General features: G+C 32.6%; 1 protein-coding gene across 7 annotated transcripts in view; it reads right to left on the reverse strand.

The window, feature by feature from the left end:
• Positions 1-27,533, reverse strand: part of LOC145943654 (uncharacterized) — an 86,294-nt gene that overhangs the window by 56,068 nt on the left and 2,693 nt on the right. The window contains exons 1-3 of one of the 7 annotated variants that reach the window (XM_083051347.1): positions 18,683-19,029; positions 17,179-17,592; positions 14,198-14,253 (exon numbers count right to left, since the gene is read on the reverse strand). In XM_083051347.1, the coding sequence (XP_082907473.1) occupies positions 14,198-14,230 (33 nt within the window). In that variant the 5' untranslated portion in view covers positions 14,231-14,253; positions 17,179-17,592; positions 18,683-19,029. Of the gene's footprint in view, positions 1-14,197; positions 14,254-17,178; positions 18,164-18,195; positions 18,213-18,575; positions 19,030-27,533 lie in introns of those variants that run through there. The other 6 variants (XM_083051345.1, XM_083051349.1, XM_083051348.1 and 3 more) reach the window with 6 other exon arrangements.

Genomic DNA, 27,533 nt, shown 5'->3' on the forward strand with positions numbered 1-27,533 from the left:
GAATTTCACATACAAAAAAAACATTGTAAAAGAAATATTTCACATATACAAGAAAAACATGTCAAAAGACATCTGATATATCAGAAGATATTTTGAAACATTTCATATACAGAAAAGATTTTATTTTGGAAACACTGATAAAATATCTCAAAAGAACAGAAGAAGAATTAATACCCAATTAATTTCCGTCTCTTTCTTCCTCTCTCTCTCTCTCTCTCCATCTTTTAATATTATAATAAAGTTTGCAAAATATATCAAAGTTTCTACGTCTTTATTTCTCGAAATATTCATCGAGCTAAAAATCAACTGTCATTTTCCCTCTTGTATATCGGATAGTAATTCGTTTAGCAGCAGGATGATCGAATGGTTATCGGAACGCTGCTAACTACCTGTCTCTGTCTCTCTCTTTCTCTCTCTCCTCTCCTTTCCTGAACATTATGGACAAATCAATCCTCCGTTGAATGTTCCGCGTTGCTGCTGGCGCGTACGAACCGGAGAGAAACGAGAATGAATATTGACGAGTCCGCGTGCTACGGAAATTGTGCGCAGCGAAAAAGGAAGCCGACGAACGAAGAAACGAGCGAGCGAACGAATGGCGCGACAGCGATGAGGCGTGTGCATTCGAAGACTATCCGCGAGCGATGACGAGAGAGAGAGAGAGAGATGAAATTTCTCGCGCGCGAGTTATTCGGACGCGAGGGGATATGACGCTACGATATAGGCGCCTGAATTTTATATATCTTCCGCCTTGCGACTTTTTGCAGCTTACATATCTCGAGACACATATATGCATATATGTGCATGTATATGTACATATATGTACGTTTTTCGCGCGCGAAAACGATCAAGGCGAGGGTAAAACGAGACATTTTTATTTTCGTACATTTGTGTGTGTATGTATATGTATTCGCGTCGACTAAACGAGGTCTCCATATGCATCCGAACATTACACGTGAAGAAATATGTATGTCGCTCTATATAAAGAATTTAATCGTAGCAAGCATAACGTTTTAACGAATAAATCAAAGTATGTATGTAGCAAGATTTTAACAAATTTCTACGAGTGATTTTTTGTTACTATTTTAGATAAGAGAATTTTTTTTATTTTAGCAATGCAAAAGGATATATGCACCTACTTATGTGAACTACTTATGTGAACTTGATGGCATCAGATTTTTAAAAAATATGTAAATATTTACATATACAAATATTCATATACAATAAATAATAATTACTAATACAATAAATAATAATAGCTATAAACAATAAATATTTACATTTATAATAAATTATAATAATTATAATTACTATAATTAATATTTACATATATATGTATGTATAATTACTAATAATTTATACCAATAATATGAAATCACACATATGTGTGAAGATGCTTTTTCATTTGCATTGTTATATATCGTGTGCATTTGTATATACATGTTCGCATTAATTAGACGAATAAACAATAATATGTCATGTGCCATGTCTCCAGGTTAAATTCATGGATTTCAAAGAAAAAAAACAATTATTAATTCTAATATGAAATTACAAAAGACTGACATTTATTTAAGAAATTTTTGATCGCGTAAAGGTAAACCGCATTAAAAAGTTGCAGCGTAAATCGCGAAATGTACTGTGCACACAATTACCTATGTGCATCCGACATCAAAACATCGTAATTACGTGAAATCCGATACACCTGAATGTTATTTTGTCCATTATTGTTGTTACGCATTTGCATATGTCCGCATTAATTAAAGAGAACCGAAATATTATTCGCGAAAATAACGAGAGAATAAATCAAGCTCTTTCGAATAACGCGTCGCAATTCTTCCGAGTGGAAAACGCACAAAAATTAACCAAGTTTTTTTTTTAAATCTAAATAATCGAAATAACCTTTATTAAAAAAATATTAACTTATCAGATTTTTAATCGCGCCAAATATAAAACGCGCATATCAAGAATAAATAAAAAATCAAAGTACCTATGTGAATCTGACTTCAAAAAGTCATATATATAAAAGTCGTTATAATGTGAAATCTATATAGAGATATTTTTTTCTGCCAGTCGTACATACATGTTACACATTTGCATACGTCCGTATTAATTACAGCCGAATGCATACGAGAACATTTTACGAGGGAATAAATCTAGTCTCTTCAATTCGTGGAAAAAAATTTTCGAACGAAAATTACGAAAAAGATTAGCAAAGTTTTTTCAAGAATCCGCGCATGCGATAATCCGTTTTATTAACAAAAGAATTTTTGATCGCAAAATTAAAATGCAGGCAGAAGAGGTGCTACTATGTAACTCGAGAGACAAATGCGATTATTTTTTATTCAATTTTTTTCCCACCCACCCCTCGTCTGCAAATCCTTTGATCTCTTTCAGAACTTTTAAAAAAAATCTACTTTCGTAAATCATTCGTAAAGTGTAATCCGTTAAAATTCTTTTTCTTTTCAATGTTGAGAGTATCTGTTCTAACTGAAAAAAAAATATCAATCGCTACTTTTATTTCGCTCGAAAATATCTACGAGCGGATAGAACGTGTTCCTCTGTTTCTACGAGACACCCTATGTACGAGAAATAGCTGTAAATGCAACGAGCCAACTGCATTAATTCTCGCAAGCGCACTGAATACGCCAGTGCGTAGCCTGGTTACGTTTACCATGAGACTCACACATTCATTGGGTGCATCTGCAGCAAGCGAATTGCGTGCACTCGATTTTACATACGCGTCTCTGGATTGGTGTCCACAACGGCGTAAATCGATGCATCAACGCGACGTCGACACGTCTCACGAAATAAAAGCTCTCGCTAAGCTCTCTCAGTCATTATCGCGTTGAGTGTTATGGATCTGAGTGCTAACCTTACGAGATAAATAGGGTTGTCGAGATATTTTGAGTCGAGTAAGCTTTATCACGTCCACTCTCCTTCAGAGATTTTGAGAATTTATAAAATTATACAATGGAATTGTATAGAACAGAAAAATCGCGTAGACAGAATTTTGTATATTTAATTATAATTGTATATTATATCTCCATTCTTTTTGTAAAACATAAGCTATAGAATTATTAAAATTGTTTTAATATCGTTGTACGTTTTGACCAAGTATTATAATAATCATTTAAAATGTAATCATTATTATTAATATTTATACGTTTGTACACAAAGAGAATTATCTCTTAGAATTTACTCTGAAAATCGTGGTAATCATGAGACAATATGGTATGGAAAGAATTTTAGGAGAATTTCTCTGATTAATAATTAAATAAAATAAAAAATAATAATATCTATCATAATAAAATATAAAATATGTTTGATTAATTTTACTAAAAGTATAATAAAATTTACTAAAAGTATGGTAAAATTTACTAAAAGTATAAAATTAATCAAACATATTTTTAAAATTCTTCCCATACCAAATTGTCCCACGATTACCATGATTTTCAGGATAAATTCTAAGAGAAAATTCTCTCTGTGTAGAGCAACCGCACTGATGACCGTAAATAAAAATCATTATAAAAATAGATAATAATAAATAAAATAATAAATAGTAAATAATAAAATAATAAAATAATAAAAATAATAAATAACAAAATAAATAAAAAATAATAAAATAATGAATAATAAATTAAATAAAAATAACTAGAAAATAAATAAAAATAACTAAAAGAAAATAAATAAAAATAAATTAAATTAAATAAACAAGACGAAAATTATAGCTTTTCGCGTCCATCGGTGCAGCGCTCCTATTATCTAAAAACAGCTTCAAGACTGCTCGCGGCGCAGGATGAAATAGGTCATTTTGCATCCAGTACTACTCTCGGACAACTAGAGCTTGCAGCGAAGAAGCCGTAAGAGTTTCTAGGTTGGTCGGAAAATCGCGAGAGAGAATCGCGTTGGTCCTTTTCCTTCGCGGTCTGCTCGATTTTTCTCCCTTTCTTTTTTTCTCTCTCTCTCTCTCTCTCTCTTTCCTCTCGCTTTCGATCCTCTCCCTCTTTTGTACCGCTGTATCCCTTCGATCCTCCGTGGGAATACATCTCCGGTGGATTTTTATCTCTCGTCGCGGAAAAAGGCGATGGATAGGTACAACCGTAAACGCGCACGCTATTGTGGGCGTGTGGTTGGTATCTATCCGAATGTCGACGAAGCACGACGTGACAAGCGATATCGGACGATTCGAAAAGTGTATAGTTATAAAAAAAAAAGAACAGGCGCAGGTGGCAGTGAAATTTTATGACACAAATGGAACAAATATAATAAATATATGCACGAATGAAATTTGGATTATTTATCGGAACGTCATCAATATCTTTTAAATAAATCATACGCAGCGCAATATTTGTCACACATTTGTTACACACAAAAATAAAATAAATGAATAAAATGTGGAAGACATATTTGCAACTATTGTAAGCAAATTGCATTCTAATTTTTTTCCCTATTCCCTATTATATTAATATGACGTAGGTATATATTATTGCAATTTTATTCCGATATTTCTTTTTCCTCTCTCTTTCCAGGATAGAAAGAAAAAGAAAGAAATAAAGAAAAAAATAGATTAATTCGGGAACTTCGCGAACACAATGTGTCTCGCAGATCGATAGCCGGACACACATCGATCGATACCCCGATCGCGAATTACAGGAGAAAAGCAGGAAGCGATACGCTTCCGGAAACAGGCATTTGCACTTAGGCCTCTCTTGCGGTTCTTCCGTCTCTTGAGCCTTGTTGCATTGTGTCGCGTCACGTTGTGTGTTGTAAACGTCGTTCACGAAATCCACCTCATCGCGAACGGATCGGATACGCGTACTCATCCGAATAACACACACAGATGGTTTCAAAGGACTAGGACTAGTACATAAACAAACGTAGGACGAAGAGCGGCAGAAAGAGATACAATTCGATAGAAAATTCCGAGGGGTATCTCACTCCTCAAAAATTTGTACATGTATTGCGAATTACCGAGAATTCTAAATAATTCCATGTAATGCACCGTATAATTCTAAGTAATGCGACGGAATGCGTGTAATTGTGCGTTAATTCTTTTTTTTTAAATAAAATACAATATTTAAATATTAGTACTGTTTAATTTAGTAAGAAAAATGTAATTAGAATGATTATAAAAAGAAATGTTAAGAAAAATAAATTTATGAGATATTATTGTAAATCATTACTACCAATTATATAATATTATGCAAAAAATTTAAAATTAATATTTTTTAAAAATTAATATTGCAAATATTAGTTGGAACATCTAAATTAAAATAATATATTATAATTAAGATATAGTAAAAAGTTACGCGCATTCCCAATTATAAATTTAAGAAAATGTCTTATTTTAAACTTCGTGATTAAAAAATTCAGAAATTTTTAAAAATCAATTTAAAAAAACATTTTTAATAAAAATTTCTTTTATATGAACTTGAACACACACAAAATACAAATAAAATTAGATTAGATCTGAACAAATTAAATATCAAATATATTAATGATTTTATAAATTATAATATTTAATAAAATATATACCTATTTAAAAAACGTCATAACATTATTTTTACTTTAGGATACTTTAAGACGTTTTAATCTTGTCTGGGTTATTATTGTTTTATGCTTGTAAATCAATGCGAAATAATGCGTAATTCTAGAAAAAATATACATGTATTGCGACAGTGTGACACCCCTCGGAAAATTCAAACAACCGACACTATATTAATTAATTAAGATGAAGTCTTTCAAAATCCATCTTTTACTAAAAATTAAATTAGAAATTAATTTATAAAATTAACTAATCTTTATAGAATCGAAATGTTATTGACATATAGTGGATGATTTATGTTGTAATATATAAATAAAAATTATTTCAGCTTGTGAAATGACGAAGCATATTAATTTTCCGATATTAATTTTCTTGACAACGAAAAATCTAGCATAAAAGACGAGTATTTCAGAAGACACCCCTCGGAAAATTTAAACAACCGACTATATTAATTAATTAAGATAGTCTTTCAAAATCCATCTTTTACTAAAAATTAAATTAGAAATTAATTTATAAAATTAATTAATCTTCATAGAATCGAAATGTTATTGACATATATTGGATGATTTATGTTGTAATATATAAGTAAAAATTATTTCAGTTTGTGAAATGACGAAGGATATTAATTCTTCGATATAAATTTTCTCGACAACAAAAAATCTATAATAGCATAAAAGACGAGTATTTCAGAAGACACTCCTCGAAAAATTTAAACAACCATTATATTAATTAATTAAGATGAAGTCTTTCAAAATCCATCTTTTACTAAAAATTAAATTAGAAATTAATTTATAAAATTAACTGATCTTCATAGAATCGAAATATTATTGACATATATTGGATAATTTATGTTGTAATATAAGTAAAAATTATTTCAGCTTGAAATGACAAAGGATATTAATTCTTCGATATTAATTTTCTCGACAACGAAAGATCCAACATAAAAGACGAGTATTTCCTTCATGCGGAATTACTTTCTTGACTCTATTATCTTGTACATAACACCGAAAGAGATATACCAGGCGTCACGTCTAACGCAGCAGCAGCAGTCAAAGTGTCAAAGAGTTAATGCCGTCGAATATTATCGCGGACGTGTTCAGCCGTGAAATTAGCATATACGATCGAATCAGCAGTACGCTGTCGTCGTCGTTGACCGATTGTGAGCGCAATAGGGGCGTATATGCCTTTGATGTTTAGCGCTGACGTTTAGCGCATACCGAGGCGAATGCGAAAACGATACTCGCGTGACGCGCTCGGATTCGCATCCGCCCATCAATAAGCTGTAGGTATTTGTATGCATTATGGAATTTCCGTATCTACGAAGAGAGAGAGAGAGTGAGGGTATATAGGTATCTACTACATAGAACGACGCTGAGATAATACCATGAGCTCAACGTAAAGCGAGAAGCATTGCTGACAAGAGAGGGAGATATCATTAAAGTTCCAACTATCGCGCCTTATACAATGTAATGTACACGTGTGTTTGTCTCTTCATTCAAACTTTCTGTCAATTATTTCCAACTCGTTTTACGAGACGCAATGGATTAATTGGAAAAGTTCTCATCTATTATTTATTTAAAAATTAATCCATCAATTGGCTAATTAATTGATGGAAGTTGAATTATTGTGTCTTTCTATCGCTCGATAAATCAATTAAATCAAAATTGATGAGCAATATTGTAATGCATTATAATCTTTGAATTGTGACATCGTAAATTCTTCTGCGTTTTATGTTGCCAATCCATTAAAAGCCATAATTGCAATATAAAAAAATGAAAATAAAATATACATCTCAAATTAATATTAAAATTATTAAACAGTTAATAATCTGATATTTGATAATTAGATAATTTCAACAAACTTTTATGTAGAGAAAGGAATTATTTATATTGTTAAAAAATTATTTTATTCATAAAGTTTTCATCCTAAAAATGAGAGATCAGCCCGCATTAATGAATAAAGTGAATGCAATTTTAAACATGCATATTTCGAATAGCGCAATTGCTATAAAAGACAGTTTACATCTCTCCCAACTGTATCTGCAATGTCCATTTCCAACGTGCTAATGGATACATTCCATCGTGGTCGAACATGGATCAAAATTGCATCCACAGAACGTTCAAATAACTTGAGATACGCTGTTTGAGAGATATAAACCGCTAGCAAATTCTGACGCGCGTTGAGATATTAGTTATAGAATTATTGGGCTTATAAAGCTATTATTTAACGAAAGTAATAACACATAATTTCCGTTTAAATAATTAATGATAATCTTTGGTCAAGAGTTAATCACTGAATTTTCTCTTCAATTTCCAAATAAATCATGTATCATAAAACTAATTTAAAATTATCAAAAAATAAAATAATTATCAAATAACAAAAATGCTAATTTTAAATGATTTCTAAAGCTATTTGTTCTAAAAGCAACCAATGATATTTGATTTCCAATAATAATTTAATAACGTATTGTTGTTTTAGTACTGATTATACATTAATATATAGATTATTATCTAATATGTACTAAATAAACGACAAATAGGGAGTATTAATTATGCGTTCGATTCATGTTCGATCTGACTCGCTCGTGATATAATCGATTTAAAAAATAAGTTTCATACAAATTTAATTTCGCATTTGCCGTTCATCGTTATACTTGTTTGCTCTTATAGCGAACAACCAGCTTAATACCTGCACATTACGGAATTAATCCACATATGTTTGGTCAGCGGTTTACCTCCCAACGTTCCCTATTCTCACGGGAAAGATCAACATACAAAAACGCACTCTATATGCAGATTCTAGAGAGAATACTTCCCCCTTAATTGAGGAGCAATATCGGATATAAGAGCGGCGTCAGCATTATTAAATAACTCCTGATATTCCTCGGTTTCATCGATGCATTCGAGTGAGTTCAGTCATTTGGAAAAGGGGATCGAAAGAAAGGTCGGGATTTCCCCTTCAGATCCGCCACCGCTATACTATCAAGTATCGAGATAAAAGAGAAAGAGAGATAGAGATAGAGGGAGGGAGAGAGAATGAATGACGAATATCATTAAAAACGTATTTGCTTATCTTATAGATGCGGTAACGGCCGTTGGTTACCTTATGCGATCGTCATGATTTTGCGATTTTTTTCTTTTACGACTTATAAAATATGAGTCCTAGATTCCTATCTGATATTTGCCTAATGTAAAAATCGCGTACTCTATGCAAAAACGAAGCGAGAATGTTTTATTTTTTTTATAACGCGCGAGAGGAAATTCTAATATGTAATAATATATTTTCAGGTTAATAAAAATACAATGAATGAATCGCTAAAAAATATCTAACATAAAATAAAAATTAATATATGTATGTATATCAAGTTTTTAATAATTATTCGACATTGGATAACAATTTTCAGTTTGCAAACAAAACGTAATATATTATTAAATTATAATATATATGATAGAATATATGTATATGTATAATAAACGTGATTTATTATTAGTACTATTTGCGATGATTTTAAATTATTCCCATGCTATATTCATGAATATTATTTCGTATAATTTTTATGTAAGCCGTATTTATTATTTAAATCTTTTTGCAATAAAGTAAAACAAACCATTAAAATATTGCTCAATTATTACTTCAATATTATTTTAGTAATAACAACATATTTTTATTTTGTACTAACGTATATACATGTTGTTTTCTACTCTTAAATTATTTTTTAATTGATTTGTAATGAGAGATGAGATATTGTTACATCGGAAATGTATTAAATATAATTTTCGATATTTTTTTCCATTTTTATAATTGAATAATCGATTTTTCTTTTAATATATCAATATGTGTTCCATTTTCTTGTCCCGCTGAGATTACGTGGAAAATATACGGTAATTAATTAATATCTCATTTAAGGGATACTCGCTAATTCTAACTAATAAAGTCAATCTTGCGCACCAAAATTCTCCAGCGATTAACCCGTCGACACATCTAATCCCTAAAGGTAAAAGCAGCATGGTTCTGGTTATGCCAGGCGCATCCTTTGACTACGTAACTATAAAGATGTTACTACCTATATATTCAGATCTGTATCCAACCTCGTGTCGCAACAGCTAAAGATAGAATGAGATAACGCATTCGCCTCTATTATGCTTGAATGCATTTCATCGGAATACCGTGCGAAATTTAAAAGTGTCAAGAATGTTAGATACGATGGATACAGATCTTATCGATAAAGTGCGACTGCCGGCACTTCATAGATATATGATCAAAGGATGCATCGCACACACACAAAAGCAGTTCTCTCTCTTCGAGAATTTCTCATATATATCTAAAATCGTATACTCCATTCGATATAACTATTTCTCCATAAAGCTATTTCGTATCATAAAAAAAAAGATATTTTCGATTTTTGCACCTCTGCAGAGAGAGAATTTTCTCTTAGAATTTACCCTGAAAATCATGAGACAATATGGTGTGGAAAGAATTTTATGAGAATTTCTCTGATTAATATTTATCACAATAAAAAAATAATATTTATTACAATAAAATATAAAATGTTTGATTAATTTTACTAAAAGTATGGTAAAATTAATCAAACATATTTTTAAAATTCTTTCCATACCATATTGTCCCACGATTATCATGATTTTCAGAGTAATTTCTAAAAGAAAATTCTCTCTGTGTGTGAAAAATCAATATCGTATATATTTACAGAATTTTTATTTGATTGTGTGTGTGATAAACTTCTGGTTTTTTACTAAAAAAATTATAGTGTTTTAATAGGAGTTTGTGACGATTAAAATATTATAAGATACAAGGGATTTCCATATACAAAATTTTCAAATTATTTAAAGAAATTTCAATTTTTTTAAGTCACGTATACTACGTTCGACAATTATAATATATACGCCCGACGCTTCCTCTTCTAAAAGCGCGATGTATTTTTGCAATTTTCGTAATAAAGCGCGATACGGAATAATTTGGTTCGCACTGGTACTCGCAGATGAAACGTATCCAAATCTCATTTAAGCGCACTAACGAAACAAATGGGACGCGAGATACGTACAATTTATAACGACGATGCATTATACTTGTATATGTATGTAGTACACGGGGCGCAGATAAATTCGCTAATTAATACCATGCTGTTAATTGCAATCCGTCTGTCCGATGAGAAAGCATAGAACGACTCGTGCCGTGAAACATGTCGATTAATATCGATTACATTCGTGTCGATTACTACACGTGGCCGATTCGATGCCGTAAAATCGTATACGAGGAGATAACGAGATCTAATTCTGTCGCGTATTGCATAATGAATAGCGAATAACGAGCAACGACTGTTATATCACCTGTCTTCTGCTCTCTGAGAGTCTCCATACTGATATGGAAATTGACACGGTCGTATTTTATTATACAGAATATGATTACTCATTATTTTTTTTTTTCAATAATTAATATGTAATGCAGTAATCATCATTAAATAAATTATTCAGCAAGTTTTTTTATCAAATTTTCAACAAAAATTATCACGTAAAGCAAAATGTAATTATTATCAAATGTCCTGAATATTTGTAGTTAAAATATCTGAAATAATGAATGTGACTAGTATATCGATAGTATTATACTGTATTTAGCTAATGCGGATTGTTATCCAATATCTGGAAATGCTGTAATTAGTGTATAAATATTTCGACTGATTATATGTATATCTCATATAACTATATCGTCATTTACATTTCGTTATTATAAACATGATAAACATGCAAACGCAATATACAAAGGTAAATCTGCTGGCATATTTGACGGGGAAAGTGCTTATTCCGACAGCTACCCTTTATTATTGTTTGTAAATAATGTACGAACTAATTGAAAACCCTGGTAACAAGTTACTATGAATATGTGCTCTAAAAATGTAAATGCAGGTTCTGATTCTTAAATTTGTGCCAGCTGTGTCGTGAGAAAGAAATCTAATAACAAGATATTGCGCTTAGAGATTTCCCTTTTTTGTATTTAAAACGGTTTCCCTTTCATGAGACACGCAATTCAGAACATACGCGCAGAGTTCATACAAAACCATATGGAAAGCCGACAGAGCGGAAAAGTTTAATAATAGAAACTTTTCACAATCTATTAAAATTAAAAAGCTCGTTAACTTTTAACGAAGGAGAAACCACCGCGGAATTTTAATGTACAAGGTTGAGAAATTAATAGATTGGCGAGGAGTATATTACATATAATACTCTTGAATTATTTAGTATCTTCATTCCTGTGATATGTTCATTGATCTTTCAATTGACTGCAAATTCAATCTATTCAAAGTTCTTCGATTAAAAACAAATACTAAAAAAAGTCACTCTTTAGAGTTTAGAGTTTAAATAAATATAAGATAAAAATTGCCTAAAATAATTATCGTTTGCAACTTTTAGAAAGTTTGCGTTTACATTATTTCAAGTGGAAAGATGATAAAGTATTTTCGGTTGTAATATGTTCATTGAACTTTCAATTGACTGAGAAACTTCAATCTGTTTTAAATTCCTCGATTTAAAAAAAAATACTAGAAAAAAGTCACTCTTTTGATAAATATAAGATAAAAATCGTGCAAAATTTTTATCGTTTACAATTTTTTTAGTAAAAAGTTTGCGTTTAAATTATTTCAAGTGAAAAGATGATGAAATATTTTCGGTTTGTAATATGTTCATTGAACTTTTAATCGACTGCAATCTATTTTAATTTCTCGATTTGAACAAAAAATTAGGAAAACTCTTGGATAGGGAAAATAGGAAAAATTTTTTAGATACTTAAATATAAGATAAAAATCGCTCAAAAATTTTATCGTTTGCAATTTTTAGTAAAAAGTTTGCGTTTAAATTATGTCGAGTGGAAAAATGATGAAATATTTTCGTTCATTGATCTTTTAATCAACTGCAATTATTTAATTTCTCGATTTGAGCAAAAAATAAGGAAAACTCTTAGATAGGGAAAATAGGAAAACTTTTTAGATAAATATAAGATAAAAATCGCGTAAAATTTTTATCGTTTGCAATTTTTTAGCAAAAAGTTTGGTTTAAATTATATCGAGTGGAAAGATGATGAAATATTTTCATTGATCTTTTAATCGACTGCAATTTATTTTAATTTCTCGATTTGAGCAAAAAATTAGGAAAACTCTTAGATAGGGAAAATAGGAAAAATTTTTTAGATACTTAAATATAAGATAAAAATCGCTTAAAATTTTAATCATTTGCAATTTTTAGTAAAAAGTTTGCGTTTAAATTATGTCGAGTGGAAAAATGATGAAATATTTTCGTTCATTGATCTTTTAATCGACTGCAATTATTTAATTTCTCGATTTGAGCAAAAAATAAGGAAAACTCTTAGATAGGGAAAATAGGAAAACTTTTTAGATAAATATAAGATAAAAATCGCGTAAAATTTTTATCGTTTGCAATTTTTTAGCAAAAAGTTTGGTTTAAATTATATCGAGTGGAAAGATGATGAAATATTTTCATTGATCTTTTAATCGACTGCAATTTATTTTAATTTCTCGATTTGAGCAAAAAATTAGGAAAACTCTTAGATAGGGAAAATAGGAAAAATTTTTTAGATACTTAAATATAAGATAAAAATCGCTTAAAATTTTAATCGTTTACAATTTTTAGTAAAAAGTTTGCGTTTAAATTATGGCGAGTAGAAAAATGATGAAATATTTTCGTTCATTGATCTTTTAATCGACTGCAATTATTTAATTTCTCGATTTGAGCAAAAAATAAGGAAAACTCTTAGATAGGGAAAATAGGAAAACTTTTTAGATAAATATAAGATAAAAATCGCGTAAAATTTTTATCGTTTGCAATTTTTTAGCAAAAAGTTTGCGTTTAAATTATTTCGAGTGAAAGGACGATGAATTATTTCCGGTTTCGCGAAGTTGTGCGAGCAGACAGTCGCATTTTACCGGACGTACGCACTCTGTGTCTCTCGAAACGTGCGCATAGTATATTTATATCCGCGCTTCCGTCCGCGTTTAGCGAGTCGTTACGTAGAATTTATACATATACTGTATGTTGCACGTTGCTGCTCTGTCCCGAATGTCGTCTCTCGCGAGAATTACTAATACTGAGGGAAACGTACATACATAATAGGTGTGCGAAATCGCACGATCGCAGACGTCTAATTGACTGACATGAAACATTCCTCGCGATATCTCGTTACGAGTCAATTGCCACGAAATGTCAAATTTCACCATTCGCACATCGATCGCGCTTTTCCTCGTTTTTCCCTTTTTTACTGTCATCCCTCCCCCCCTTCTCTTTCTCTCTCTCTCTGCTGGATATTAACCCGGTAGCCTACTTCTCTTGACGCCGACAGCCCGAAGGCTTTCGAAAATACTTGGCGCGGCTGTTCTCGACGCGGCTTTGACGCGAGACGCCAAAAGATAGCCACTATAACCGTCTTAAAGGAATATTGTCTCCTATTATCAGATATTGTGGTGAAACTTATACGAGAAATATATATATAGAAAGGCAAAATATAGATCAAGGGAGATAAAAAATTTGCGGACGGATTAAAGCGCGCGCATAAGTAAAAAGAAGAAATGTCTTCATCTTTACTTATCTCTAGTTCTCATCTACAAAGAGAGAAAAGTGTATTTCATTTACTCACCACGTCGGCAACGTTGCCGGAGCCCTCCCTCATGCCATCCCTGTCCGTGTGTCCTCCTGAAAAATAACATATTTTTTTTATCTATAAAGTTACTTCGTATACTCGACGAAATTAAATATTCAGTTTCGCGGAAATGCAGTCCTTTTAATTAGTTGAGATTTATATCTTTTTTTATTAAAGCATACTTGACAGCTATATGCTGCAATAACTTGTATTTTTTTTTCTTTCAGAATCGACTTTGATGTCGGAAATTCGAACTAATAAGGCAGAAAGATTACTGTGAACTCTGAATTCCGATGGAGACAAAAGAGACTTGCAGAGAAAAGATTTGTTATCACTCAGCTCATGTATGGCACAAATCGTCAGGACAGACAATGAGCGACAATTGCGAGGGATACCGATTGGAATTGCGAAACGATCGTCGAAACTTTTCTCGCTGTAAATCATCTTTCGGCGATCGTCGAAACGGAAAATTCCGCTCGTGCGTCTCTTTCGTACATCTTTCGAATGTAAATACAGCTAAGAGACAAATAAAATTCAGCAGACGGAGCACCGTCGAACGGGGAATAGTAAGTCTTGGTGCTTCTTAAGCTGCATGCTCTTATACTTTTTTGCATTTAAAATGAGATAAAACTTGGATGGAGAAAGAGACAAGACGGAGAAATTAGATAAAATAAGTAGAAAAATCAGTAACAAGAAAATATCGAGCGAAACGAAAAGGGCAAATTCTATAACTCATTACACAAATAAATGTGTACGTATTCGATATCGTTAGCGAAATTATAATATATGGACGATGCTTTTAATTTATTTTAAAATTAACGTCAAATAAATAATCCGCAGGCTCTTCATTTCGCGGATAATCTTTATTACCTATATCATTCCGTATATCTTGAAATATATGTATATAATAATAAATTATATATATTAGTTAATATTATTTTTTATATGTATGTTTTTTATATTTTGTATATTTATATATATTTTTTTATACATGTCAGATTTATCATTCAACGCATTTTACAAATGTATTTTTCAGCGCAAACTGTACATGGTTAATAACATTTTTCATATCGATATTGTATATATATATATATATATATATATATATATATATATCGATATAAAAAATGTTATTAACTATATATATGCAATGTATATAAAAATATATATAAAATACATAAAAAGTATATAAAATATATATAAAAAATAATATATACCTATATATTATACATAAAAGTTATATAAAAAATGACATTAATTAATTTATAATCCGCGTGAGATATCTATATTTCATACAATATCGTACGAAGCATCAAATTGCAAATTATTATCGATCCACGTTCTGGAATCGAATAATTATATCCGTGTAAGAGGATGGCCGACGAGCACGCGAGCACCGACTTTTCTTCGATTTATTCGCGAAACGGGGGCTCTCTCGGTGCGACTCTCGGGATATCGCGTGCGTTTCCTCCACTACGTCGACTTTCTCGGGAAAGTACGCTCTAACTGGAGAGCGGGTACGATGGTGGCGAAATCGTCCGAATCGTCCGACTCCTGCGATGCTTTAAACTAGCTGGCAGCCGGCGAGCGAGCGTTTAATAGGATCAACATCTCCCCTGCTAACGATCGGTTAGGTTCTAGAATTAAGTTCGTGACGAGTTACTTCTATGGACTTGGGCCGTTATCGAACGGCCCTTCTTATCACGAACATTGACAAGACGTGAAACTCGTGCGCGTCGATAATAGAAAAAAAATCACGTTTAAATTTTAAATCTAGGAATCGTATGTTATTTACGAGGGGCGTCTCACTGTCGCAATACATGTACATTTTTTTCTGGAATTGATTTACAAGCATAAAATAACCCAGACAAGATTAAAACGTCTTAAAAAGTAAAAATAATATTGTTATGAGGTTTTTTTAATATGTATTTTACTAAATATTATAATTTATAAAATCATTAATATTTGATATTTCATTTGTTCAGATCTAAAATAATTTTATTTGTATTTTGTGTGTTCAAATTTATATAAAAGAAATTTTTATTAAAAATGTTTTAAATTGATTTTTAAAAATTTCTCAATTTTTTAATCACCAAGTTTAAAACGAGACATTTTTTTAAAACTTATAATTGGGAACACGTAACTTTTTGTTATATCTTATATTATAATATAATATTTTAATTTAGGTGTTCCAACTAAATACTTGCAATATGAATTAAAAAAAAAATATTAATTTTAAATTTTTTGCATAATACATTGGTATTATATGATTTATACAATATCTCATAAATTTACTTTTCTTAACACTTCTTTTTATAATCTATCATTCTGATTACATTTTTCTTACTAAATTATATGGAGCATTACATGGAATTACTTAGAATTCTCGGTAATTCGCAATACATGTTCAAATTTTTTATGAGTGAGACACCCCTCGAAAATCACGTATTCGTTTAAATTTTAAATCTAGGAATCGTATGTTATTTATTTACCTCATTTATTTTACATTTTTTTAAACGCTTCTCTAAATGGCGTGAAATATAAATAACAGCGGAATTACAATCAATTTTAATCGTCGTTTTACAGCGTTCAATTGCGAAATTCATCGAAATTAACGGTGTGATCTCGATTTACAGAGTATAAAACGCAGATTCTCCAAAGAAACGCGCGTGATCGAATTATTCGAACGGAACCGTTTGATCGATTAGCGATGCTCGAATGTCAGAAACGAAAACAATTCGACCGTAAAATAAATCGTTCGTTTCGGCGGATATAAAAGAGTAACGAGTTTTTGTTTGTTTTCTTCTCTCTCGTAACATTGTCTAACACACGCGTTACTTTGTCAGTTTACCTACAGTGTGATTTCAGATTTCAGATACGCATAATCTTCGGAAGAAAGAGATGCAAGGAATTTTTTAGCGAGAGAGATCCTTTCGCGAAAGAATATATTCTCTGGTTGCGAACAGAATGTCACTCACCTTTTTTACGAATTGGCAAAATCTTGGCGATCCTCGACACGCCCGCGTAATCCAGATCTCGATCGAGGAACTGCCTCTTTCCGACGTCGTTTCGATATTCCTTTTTCCACGCTCGCGTTTTACAACCTTTCCGCTCTCCTTTTCTCGAGGAAGAGAGACAGAAAGAGAGAGAGAGAGAGAAATCGCTTTTTCTCTCCCACCTCGACACGCGATTCTAACCTCTGTACACTGTACAACTAGCACAAACACAGGTATACAGGTTCGCGACGTGAACGGAAATTCCGGTCGATTTTCCCGACTCCGCGACGTATCTGTCAAAATTCCGGGTGACGTTTCAGTCTGTCAAACTTCGACGCTCGAAAGAATCTTCGGCATTATTAATCTCGATCCTACTTCTCCGTTTGTTTCACACCACTGAAATAACGAACTTGGATGAAGAAACACACTGAATAAAGACACTTCACTCGCGCTATTTACCCGCGTTTTTTCTCGCGATTCTCTCGGCCCTTCACTTCTCAACAGAGATACGGGGAAAAATATACCGAAAAACAACCTCGAGATCACTTTTGGCGGCAGGAAGAAAGAAAAGGAGAGAAGGGGAATAAATTTTCGCCCGAAATTACAGCGATTACGCGCACGGCTTCGGAGTTTGAACAAAGAGCGAATAAGTGCTATCTCCTCTCTCTCTCTCGCTCCCACGTTCGTTTCTGCTCGCCCGAGATCTCGTTTTACCTGTCACTCGAAATTCGAACTTTCGCGCATGAGCTCGCGCGAGAGAAAGAGAGAGAGAGAAAGAGAGAGACGCGCCCTCTGAAGTACGCGTATGTTGCGTCGACGTCTGGGATCTCTCTTTCTCCGTCCATCCGTTTTATCCGACCGACGCGACTCCTCGACCGGACGGCTTTCTCAAAATCGTCCATACGGCGGCCGCGAACGCGATTCTCTTGCGGTTATAACGGGAGAGAGAGAAAGACAGCACGTCACACGTATATATATATATATATATATCATACACACATGCACACACATATATATATGACTTTTCAAAAATACTACGCGCCCGACCAATCGCGGGACACAAGACGGTGAGATTCGGCCGCGATCCAAGAAAAGAAAGAGAGAAAGAGAGAAAGAAAGAGAGAAAGAGAAAGAGAGAAAGAGAGAGAGAGAGAGAGAGAGAGAGAGAGAGAGAGAGAGAGAGAGAGAGAGAGAGAGAAAGAGAGAGAAAGAGAGAGAAAGAGAGAGAAAGAGAGAGAAAAAGAGAGAGAGAGAGAGAGAGAGAGAGAGAGAGAGAGAGAGAGAGAGAGAGAGAGAGAGAGAGAGAGAGAGAGAGAGAGAGAGAGGAGGAGAGACGGAAGGGGAAGAAACACAGAGCCGTTACGCGCGCGCGCGCCTACCCGTTCTCCGTGATGATGCACGCACATACACATACACATACACGCAGATATGTATTTATATACGTGCGATGCGTCGCGCGTTTGTACTATACGCTTCGCTCACTCACCGACTCGCTCGTAATTACGGACGTATATGTACGCGAGGCCAGGGCGCATTTCACGGCGGAGGCGCTTGCGCACACAGAGAAACACGCGCGATGAGAAACGCGCGAGCGCGCGCGAGAGATCGTGTCACCGCGTCCTCGCTCTCGCGTACGCGCAGAGAAGAGCAGCACTTCTTCCCCGGGACCGGCGTCGCTCGAGTCGCCGTCGGGTTTTCGTACGAAATAATCCGGCCCGGACGACGATCTCGGGTCCTTCGGATGGTTCGTTCGGGTTCGAACGTTTGACGCGACAAACAGACGAGCGAGCGAGCGAGCGAGCGAGCGAGCGAACGGACGATCGACCGTCCGACCGGCCGAGGTAACTTAAACTGAACGCCAGCGCGCCTACGGTAAACGAGATTAAGCCTTCGTGCCGGCGGAGCCGGGACGCCGGCCAATCAGCGCCCGGCTTTAAGCCGGCCGGCCAATCGGCGCGAGGCCTAACCTGGCGAACGGTTGTCCCAGGTGCAGTCAGTAAGGCGCCATTGCGCTGGCACGTTACCTGCTCGGGGGAGGGGGGCGAAGGAAGGGGGGAGGAGGGAGAGAGAGACAAAGAATGTTTGGAGAAACGGCCGAATTACGCCGAACTCTTGAGATCGAATCGAGTATCGCGCGCTCTCGCTCTTTCTTTCTCTCTCTTTCTCTCTCTCTCGTTTCTGGCCGATTTCGCGATGATAGAGTGTCTGAAAAATATGCGGCGTTGAAAAAATGCTGTATATTTTTTACGATCGTCCTAGACGTCGATATCGGATCGACGTGGGTGTTCCGCTTCCTTCGTATATGTACATACACACGCGCGAGTTATATACATATGCAGGATATTGTATACATGGACCTGGTCTCTCTCTCTCTCTCTCTCTCTCTTTTAAATGTACTCGGTATTTAATCTGACAATACGTCGGGGAAAATAGAAGATGAATGAGAGTAGATTGCGCGAAAGTAAATGTAACAATGAAATAAAAGAAAAGAAAGAAATCCCTATATATCTTTTATATGTATGTGTATGTGTGAAATGTGAAATCAGGTCACCTAACAATACTTAGTAATCATACATGAGACAATATATTTATTATATATTTAATATATGTATAATATATAATAATTATTTTAAAAAATATATAATAAATATATTAATAATTCAAAAAAATACATAATACATATATCTTATAATATAAAATAAATATTAAATAAACACAATTGTACACAGTTTGAAAATTTGTGTTTTCTTGTTAAAAACGATCCCCGTTAAAATTTTTGTGTTAAATATTTAACACATTCATGTGTTAAATTAACATATTGCTGTTGTGTTAATTGAACTTAAATGTTAAATTATTAAAATAACTGGAAAAAAGTTTAAAAATAACACAATGTGTATTTACTTTTAATTTTACACAATAAATATGTTTGGTATTATTAGTAACAAGATTTCTGTTAAAATTTACAGAAAAAAATGTTAATTTTACTTTATAATGTAAGTGGGGATGATAAAATGTAAAATTAACAATTTTTTAAGTTAATTTTTACATGAAAACTATGTTAATTTAACACAAAATTTATTTTAAATTTACTTGAAGTTTGCATTTATTTTATGTTAAAATATTAACACAGTATTCGTGTCATCATTTAACATATCCGTATTATGTTAAATTAACACAAAAATTTCTGTGGACCGTTTGGGACATGTGATATTTGTTAAATTTAACACAAATTTTTCAACTGTGTATATTATGTATCATGTACGCTTAATATTAATATTTTTTTAATTTAAAAATATTTCATTAATGTATTAATAGTATTTGCAAATGACGTGCAATACAAACGGTAAAAGAATTGTTCAGTAAAATAATAAATGGAGAGATAGATATGCAAAGTAGGCCGAAAGTCTGGTCATTCGATATCTGAATATGTAATCGTTAGTAATTGAAAATGTACTGTTAATTATTAATTAAATTTGCAAACTGAAAAAGACTACTACACGACGAAACACGATGAATAAATATTACTTAGTAAGTAAATATTAATTCACCGGTATATTGGTCGTTTGCCAATTATTCTGTCCACGCCATACTCACTCACCGCAATCATATTAATTTTACAAGCTTGATAATAGAAAGAAATACAGAGAGAGAGAGAGAGGGGAGGGGAAAGAGAGAGATATAACTTACATTTATTATTTTGCAAATAATGAAAATTCATAGCGCGCGGAACAAGAGAAATACCGCGATCGATATATTTAAATCAATAATGGAAACAAAGAAGCCCTAGAGTACAATTGTAACAAAGATCTCGCATAATAAAAGCGACGTGAGGAAAAAAAAAGAAAAGAATAGATTAAAAAATTACGGATATAATAAATCCCATACCGCCTACCGTTAGTGAATTACTCGCGAGAAAGGAAGTCGGGATGAAAAGCCTTCATTTGCATCCTTCGCCATCTTGATATCCATTAAAGAGATAAGATTGAAACGAGTTAGCGCCCGGTAGCAGGAAATTTATATTTGAGACAAGACACTCGCGTGCGCGTAAAATGTAAAATACAGACTGAAAGATACACCGAGAAGCTCGTCTCGATTAATCGCCGACTACGAAGCCGCTGTGTTGTACGAGATTGCGCGTGCGTTTCTTGCATTGCCAGAATGACCGGAAAATATTATTATTTTAATTAAAATAATAATCCGAAAAGGCTCTAATAAATAAATACAAATTTAGATAAATAAAAGGTTACTAAAAGAACCAGGCACAGATGTTAGATGCAATAAAGTTATTTTTAAATTTCTCTATATTTATTTTGCAAAATAAATATATATACTACTTATTAAAAATTACTAATTAAAAAATACTTATTAAAAAAATATTTATTATACTTATATACTTGTACTTTTTACAAAATAAAATATTATTTTTATTAAAACAATGAATCGAAAAGGCTTTCATATATAATAACAAATTTAAATATAGAAAAGGCTAATAAAAGAACCAGGCACAGATGTTAGGTGCAATAAAGTTATTTTTAAATTTCTCTATAATTTATATATTTTGCAAAATAAATACATATACTACTTTATTATTAAAAATTACTAATTAAAAAATACTTATTAAAAAAATATTTATTATGCTGATATACTTGTACTTTTTACAAAATAAAATATTATTATTTTTATTGAAATAATAGATCGAAAAAGCTCTGATATATAAATACAAATTTAGACATAGAAAGGGCTACTAAAAGAACCAAGCACAGATGTTAAGTGCAATAAAGTTATTTTTAAATTCCTCTATATTTATTTTGTAAAATAAATATATATACTACTTATTAAAAGTTACTAATTAAGAAATACTTGATTAAAAATATATTAAAATAAATATTAAAATAAATATATCAAATAAAATATATATATGATAATAAAATATATACATATAATATATAAAATAAAATATATATATAATAAAATGTATAATAAAATATAAATAAAATATACTACTTATTAAGAAATATTTATTAAAAAATACTAATTATTGTGTAAAATAAGTATAGAAGAATTTAAAAATAATTTTGTTGCACCTAATATTTGGGGCCACGCTCTTATCAGCCCTTTTTGTACCTGAATTTGTGTTATCTTTTACGTACGAGCGACTTGGAGGCGCCAGGAAAACGAAAGAGAGATTACTCGTTTAAGAAGTTGCGAGGTATATAATACGCCGTTAGATGTTACGTATTTCCCGTAACGCGTTCGATCTTAAGTTTTACGGTTCGACGCGTAATTCGTTTCTTCGCGGTCGTACTTTCGGAAATTCGATTCTGAAATCTGCTCTTCACGCTCTCGTCGCGATATATTCTTCCGCAACCGTTCAATCAACTCTTTTTATTCGAGCGAATTCATTGAACTCCGGAAGCCGCTACTCATTAACGTTCGATTAGAATCTAACAGGAGAAAAAGTGACATATAAAAGTGTCAAGCTCTCTCGCACATTCAGGTCTAGAGGCTCCCTGTCGAATATATACCTATATTTCGAATGTAACAATTAAAATGTGTAACAAATATAATTAAAGATTCGTTTCATGATATCCGTATATTTATAACGAGCTTGACAATTACTGTCATCCGCGAATGTTCGCTCGCTCGCGAACGAACGAACGGGGGGTTTGCGGTGCAACTCTGTTTTAAATCTATTGTAATCTCCCAACAATTGTTCGCAAATATGATATGAAATGCAAACTACAGCGGAAGTGATCTCTCGGCGTTATTTCGAGGAGAAAACTCGAAACACAACCAAGTACAAAAGGAAATTTCAAGTTTCTGTATCAGCAACCGCGCGCGAATTTAAGTATCAGACTGGCATAAATTTGGAGAACGAGTGGAGAAACTTTCTCAATTTCGAAATTAATAGTCTACTTGAATTACTCAATCTAAAATATTTTCTCTCGCATACATATACGCGCGCTCTCGCGCGAATTAAGAACTTTCTTGCAATTCTAAATGTGTTTTAATAATGCATGACAATCAAGCCGAACAATCGGCAGGGGGAACTTCTTCGTGTATTCGGCATAAGCTTAGCATATCTTCGCATCGCGTAGTATTGCTATAAAAGGGAAAGTACCGCTCTCTTAATGAGACGCCGTTATATACGGACTTCCAGATGTCTGTGCCCTATTGCGGGAACTTGCTCGTTTCTGTGCGAAAATTTTAACGCTCGGTGAACACTGAAGCGCGCAGACGACACGCGGCAATAGATCCTCGTGTCTCGTTATTTTAAATTAGAGAGTCCGGAATTCCGGAGAACAAGTGCATCAACGATAACACATATAGCGATGGCTGTTATTCCTATGTTTATCTCAACCTACGGTTTCTACCTGCGCAGCTCACTCAGAGGACCGCTAAAGAATTTATATAGAGGCACATATATTATACATAATACTGTGTGTATGTGTACATGTATATATGCGGAGAATGTATTAACCAGAAGTCGATCCTTAATTCTTTCCCACCCGAAAGTACTAGAGATTTCATTGGAAATGGCACGCAAAATTTACGAATTAATTAATTAATCAATTATGCAAACACACGTATTTCGTTGATCTCGAATTTATGACCAATGAATTATTTTCTCTCGGCTTTAAGAAATAATCTTTATTCATTATGGCATCAAAAAAAAAGTTATTTCAACTAGTGTTTTCTATAACTGTGTTGATAACTATGATTAATTTACAATATAGCAATACATAAGCGATAAAGAGCCTCTATATCTTTTACGACACGTTTTATGGTGATAAGCGTATCGCATTGTTGCAATCATGTGTTGAGCAAACTTTAGCATCATCTGTCAGTTTTCTGACCCACTTTGACGCGTTCTATTCAAACGTTGTCGCTGAATAATGTTTACGTGCAGGAAAAAAAAATAAAATTAAAAGTAAAATATACAAAATATTGCTATAAAATTGATACAATTTAAGAAAGTAAAGCGTGGCAAATTCCGTTTCTCTTCTATAAATATTATATCTTTTAAATATGTTCACGACAATTTGACAACGAAAAAGAAAGAGGACTCACAGATCTCAAAATTCTATTAAAAAGGATCTAAAAAAAAGTACGTGCGAAGGATTAAGACGTTTATTGACGTCTTCGCGATGTTTTGCCGACGATTAATCCTATGTGGGAATTCGAATATTATTGTTTATCCGGCGGGTCGGAAGAAGCATCTTCCTGTTTCCGAATTCGAAACGATAATTGACATAGTGGCGTGTGGAATTTAATTGTAGAGACTAGTCGATTGCCCCTGCGAAGCCCCGTAAACTCCTCGCTAATTGAATCTGACAGGGGGGAGAGAAGCAAAGGGGGTTGGCCAGTAAATCGAATTAGCAGTTACCTCGGTTATTTACCAGCATCAGACAATTCTCCGCGAGACATCATGTTCCGCTCAAGTGATTTGAGAGAAGGAGAGAGATAGAGGGAGAGAATTCTCTTGGTACAGTACAAACGTCCTACGGTGAAGTGAGAAACGAAGCGTGGAATTGGTCGGTGAAGACATTGTGCATGTGACGGGACACACATTGTCTCTTATTCATACACGATAAATACATCCCTCGAGAATTCACGCGACTGGAAAACAATGGGAAAGTAAGAAAGAAAAAAAATATTGCAATGGCAAGACAAAAAAAATTAAACCATTAATTTATATATCTCAAAGCAGAAAAAATAAATATAATTGAGAGATTATATACACAGAGAGAATTTTCTTTTAGAATTTACCCTGAAAATCATGGTAATCGTGGGACAATATGGTATGGAAAGAATTTTATGAGAATTTCTCCAATTAATATTTATCACAATAAAAATCTATCATAATAAAATACAAAATATGTTTGATTAATTTTACTATGCAATTTAGTAAAATTAATTAAACATGTTTTATATTTGTGATAGATATTATTTTTCTTATGATAAATATTAATCAGGGAATTTCTCATAAAATTCTTTCCATATCATATTGTCCCACGATTACCATGATTTTCAGGGTAAATTCTAACAAGAGAAAATTCTCTTCGTGTATCTTTAATGACATTCCCCCGTATACATATCTAAAGACGTACAAATAGGTAAAGAGACTCTTCGATTCGAGAAAAGATTTTTGAACAGAAGTCTCAATTTAAAATTTCCTTCCCCCAATTCCGAATTCAATCCTAGAGTTGTTTTGTATTCTATACAGTTGCGAAAGTATTCCACTCGCGGTGTGAGCTTGTCGAATAGTTTCGCCGGAAATTGAGAGTCACAAAACGCGTTGCGTCGCTGAACCGACGTAAATGAGAAGAAAATTCCACAAACTTGTTCGCCAGAAAGCCACCCTCGTGCGCGAAAGAGATTCGCGGTCGATCCAAGAATTTCGTATGTATAGTTATATATTGCCGGCAACGCGGATTACTTATTATCAAGAATACGCGCGGTGTAAACAATTTCAAAGAATTGTGCGCGATTTTATTAAAATGTTATTAATAAATTCTGAAAGCCAGAAGTAATCTCTTGCAAACTAAAGATATTAAAGTAGATGGATCAATGGATGGTTACGCGCTCAGTGTGAACATTCATTGTATTCTTTCGTTCATTTCGGTATTTTTCGTAATATAAATATAAAATGCAAGTAATATTTTGTATATATTTTTACACACATATATATATATATATATATATATATATATATATATATATAGAACTATGTAATAATATTCTTTTCTTCGTTCATCATTCCTTTTCTTTACATCTTTATGTAAATCTTCTTGTGCTTTGTGCACTTAAAATGAAATAAGTATGCTCACATATTACATAAACAAAGAGAGAATATAGTACATAGAGAATGTAGCTAAAAGAAACAAAACTTTATCAAATCATTATATAAAGCTTGAATTAAATCTTTACATTTATAGACAATCACGTATAGTTTCTCGATTTTTATTCTCTGAGAAAATAAATATTCAATTGTATTTTTTCTTTAATGTAATCCATAACTCAATTATATATCTTCAAATCTGATTTTAAGAAACTTATTCTCGATCTCGCGAGAAGCGGGATAAATTCGTAAATATACTTGAAGGTGAAACTTGTGATTAGTAAAAAAAGTTGTAGCCAATTTAAATGACAATTAATTACGCAATTTATGTTAGGCTCTCAGGTAACCGCGTGACCGCATTTTCGGTTAGATGGAAGGAAGAAACTTTGACCGGAGAATAGTCGGAAATGTTCTGGGATTCTTCCCAGGATGACGCGCAATTAAAATAACGAAACACAAACAGCTCTCACGTAATTTCCAAAGATCCATCTCTTCCCGCGGTTCGTACATTAACGAAGACATACCACCTGTGCTTGACCTCGTCTTTAAGAAGAAGGTAAAAATATGAGACACCATGTAGTGTAATTTCTTCAGAAAAATACACGAGATTTGCGAAAATATGCGCGAAATATTTTATACTTGAATTTATCATGCGTTTTTTGGAAGTAAACTATCTGTAATCGAATCTAATTTTATAAAATATATAAAGAATTTTTTATAATCTTACAGTTTTTATAAAAATTAATTTTTCACAATTTGATTTCTTTTTTATAATTATTTGGCATAAATAATTCAAAATAAAAACAGTTAATTATCTTGTCAGATAGGTATCTTGATATAATATATATTTTACACAGATTTTATCATCCGTGCAAAACTATGAAAAGAACATCTAAATTATACAAACGCGGCTTAAGCATTTACAAGATATCTTAAAAAATTATCACAATGATGGTTTTATGGAATCTTAAATTATTTAATTACATTGTGCTTATAAATAATATTTGTTTTCATTTTTATTCGATCTTCGACATTGTAAATATTCATAAAAAGAATTCTCCGTGCAAATTTATTACCAGAGAGAAAAGATTGCAAAATAATAATTGCAATCGTACTGGGATGGGTTGACCTAATAATGTCAGAGTGCACCATGAAACTGATGCTCTTTGAAATTGTTTTGTAATGAAGATCGTTAAAGCGAAATTGCAATCTTCTAAATAATGCAGGAAAATCCATTCGCGAATTAAGTTCATAAAACAAGTTGCATCATGCAAATATAAATAGGTACGATTATTTAACGATATTTGAGACTTTACAAACATCCTAATAAAAAGAGGAAAAAATATATTCAACAATTCTCACAAATTTCTCACAAATTTTGCTATTTAATAAAATATAATAAAGAGAACTGGTCTGAGAAAAAAAATATTAATATTTGAAATATTAAAAAATAATATAATTTTATCATAAATATTAAAAAATAATACTAAATTTA

Source organism: Prenolepis imparis, unplaced genomic scaffold, assembly GCF_030444845.1.
Source record: "Prenolepis imparis isolate NDT839.2.m4 unplaced genomic scaffold, iyPreImpa1.0 SCAF_12, whole genome shotgun sequence".
Lineage (NCBI taxonomy): Eukaryota > Metazoa > Arthropoda > Insecta > Hymenoptera > Formicidae > Prenolepis > Prenolepis imparis.